This window comes from Anguilla rostrata, chromosome 3 (assembly GCF_018555375.3).
Source record: "Anguilla rostrata isolate EN2019 chromosome 3, ASM1855537v3, whole genome shotgun sequence".
Classification (NCBI taxonomy): Eukaryota; Metazoa; Chordata; class Actinopteri; order Anguilliformes; family Anguillidae; genus Anguilla; species Anguilla rostrata.
Genome location: NC_057935.1, coordinates 49352700 through 49355199, shown reverse-complemented (window position 1 = coordinate 49355199; position 2500 = coordinate 49352700). Strand labels below are relative to the sequence as shown.

At 50.6% G+C, this 2500-nt stretch overlaps 1 protein-coding gene across 1 annotated transcript in view; it reads left to right on the top strand.

Annotated features, from left to right (window-relative positions):
- The window catches only part of slit3 (slit homolog 3 (Drosophila)), a 160553-nt gene that overhangs the window by 117315 nt on the left and 40738 nt on the right, over nucleotides 1-2500 (top strand). Inside the window, exon 13 of the mRNA XM_064328036.1 lies at nucleotides 1994-2137. Within this exon, the coding sequence (XP_064184106.1) occupies nucleotides 1994-2137 (144 nt within the window). The remainder of the gene's footprint in view (nucleotides 1-1993; nucleotides 2138-2500) is intronic.

The following is a 2500-nucleotide window of genomic DNA, read 5'->3' as shown; positions in this document are numbered from 1 at the left end:
GATGGATGATAGATGGATGGAAGGATGGATGGTTTATTAGGTGAGTGAAATAGCAGTGAAATAGCAGCAGAAGGCCCAGCTGGTGAACTGTGTTGTGATTGCTCTGTCATGACGTGACGTGTCACTGGAATGTTGTGAATCGTAGGTGTGTAGTAGCAAGATCACTGAATGCTACCGGGCAACAGATCCCTTTGCGATTACCAAGAGGTGTTTGAGGACGAGAAAGTATGTCTGTGCAGCTGATACCTTCACTGCACATATTTTCTGTGTGTGTGTGTGTGTGTGCGTGTGCATGCCCAATTTGCCTGCATCTGTGCATGAGCGCGTGCATTTTTCGTGCGGTGTGACACGCCGCTGTGCCATCCCCCCCTGTAATCCGATCTCGGCGGCGGGGCAGCGGCGCGGTTTCCTCCTTTCCCCCCTCGTAAAAGGAAACCGAGCGCAACAGGAGACGCGCGCGTCGCAGCCGAAGCCTTTCAGCGGCTCTGAAATGAGCCATTTGGGCTCCGTGCGGCACGCGGAGTGAAGCATCGCCTTTATTTCCCTCCTCCGCCGGGGTAGCTCCCGCAACATCATTAGCATTTAAATTGGACCTGATTGCGAAGCATATCTCTCACACCTAGTTATATCGATGCGGACACAGAAACATTGCTCAAACATAATGGTCGTATTTAATGGTCTAATTTGAGGAGATTTGCTCTTTTTTAATGGCGCTGTTTGCGCCGTGGTCTTTTAATGATTCCGTAAGACGGGGGAACTGCGATCTTCTGTTCCGACGGTGACTAGCGCATCACAGGAGATTGTTAGAGGAGGTAAAGTAGGTGCGCGTCAGCAGGTTATCAGGGTTGAGACTGGCGGATCACCTTCGCCGTAGAGCGGTTCGGAGTTTTCCGCTGTTTGTCTTGTCAGCTGCGTAATGATTCAAGTTGCGTGTTTTTTTGTAATTAAAGCTCGCCCCAGAGCTCGCTAATGAGCTTAGCCTCCGAGCGAGAAGAGCCTCCGCCCCCGATTCTAAAGCCGCTCCGCACGCAGGACAGGAAAAAACGCTCTATTGTTTTTGTCTGGGTTTATTTTATTTTTTTTAATCTCTGGTCCTAATTAGTTCTCCTTGTGAGCAGCCTAACGATGCATGGGTTTTACTCTGCCACAATCCCTTATTAGTATGAGTAATAATTAATTAACGCCGGCCAGTTGTTAGGCGGGTCGAAGGGGAGACGCGCTGGGGATTATGGGGAGAAAGGAGCGAGGAGTGGCAGAAATAGCACTACCACCCCTGTACCACTCTCTCAGGGTGCCCTTACATCCCAGGAAGAGGTGAAGATGGGGAAACAGTGTAAAATTGAGTTCTCTGACCATAACCCTGCACTTTCGCTCTTTCTGTGCAGCGTTAGCTGTGTCTCTCCTGTCTGTCACTGTTTTGTCAGCTTGTCTGCGTGAGCTGTTTGTGTCTGTGTGCCTATTTCATGTTCTGTGTTGTGTGAGCTGTCTGTGTGCTTTCTGTCGCTCCGTGTTTTGTACAGCGCGTTTTCATGATTTCTGTAATGTGTTGCGTACATTACATGACATTACTGCCATTTAGCTGATGCTATTATCCAGAGCAACGCACTATGCAGACTGTGTACCTAAGTTGCATTGCGTTGTGTGAGCTGTGTAACTGAGCCAGCTTACAGACTGTTGCATTGAGTGCTGTTTGTGTACTTCTGATTGCGCTGTGTTGCGTAGGCTTTCTTTCACACTGTGTACACTGTGTATGTAGTCTGTCCCAGTGTAGCCTGTGCTGTGTCTGTGTTATCCGCCACACTGTATTGTGTGAGCAGTGTCCTGACTGTGCTGTGTTTATATGTTGTTAAACTGGGCTGTGTTAGCTGCGTTTCTGCTTTGTTTCACACTGTGCTGTGTTCATTGTGTCGGTGCGCTCTCTGTGCTCAGAGAGCGGCGTTCATGTGCTGTAGAGTGAGCCGGTCTGTTCTCCGCTCTCCCCCTCGCCTCCCAGGCTGCTGAACGCCAACAAAATCAACTGCCTGAGAGTGAACACCTTCCAGGACCTGCAGAACCTCAACCTGCTCTCTCTGTACGACAACAAGCTGCAGACCATCAGCAAGGGCCTCTTCGCCCCCCTGCGCTCCATCAAAACCCTGTGAGTACCGCCCCGCCCCGCCCCGCCACGAGAGGGTCCGCTCAAAGAGGAAGCGTGGCCCTAAAAATAACACTCACGCACACACAGGCACGCACACACACGCGCACACACACACGCGCACACGCCACAGACCGCAGTCTGACTGAGGCACCGTCACAGGGGACAGAGCCTGACAGGTCCTGTGTTTTCCGTCTTGGTTTTGCACGCTGCAGAGTGTAAGAGGAAATTACAGAGTCCTGACACTAAGCTGCTAAGATATGCTAAGCTACAAGTGCAATGCCTTCACTGCTTAATGTTGCCCCGTAGCAGCTGCTATACCTTCTCTTTTTATCATCTGTTCATTCATACAGTTTCATTGCCCGG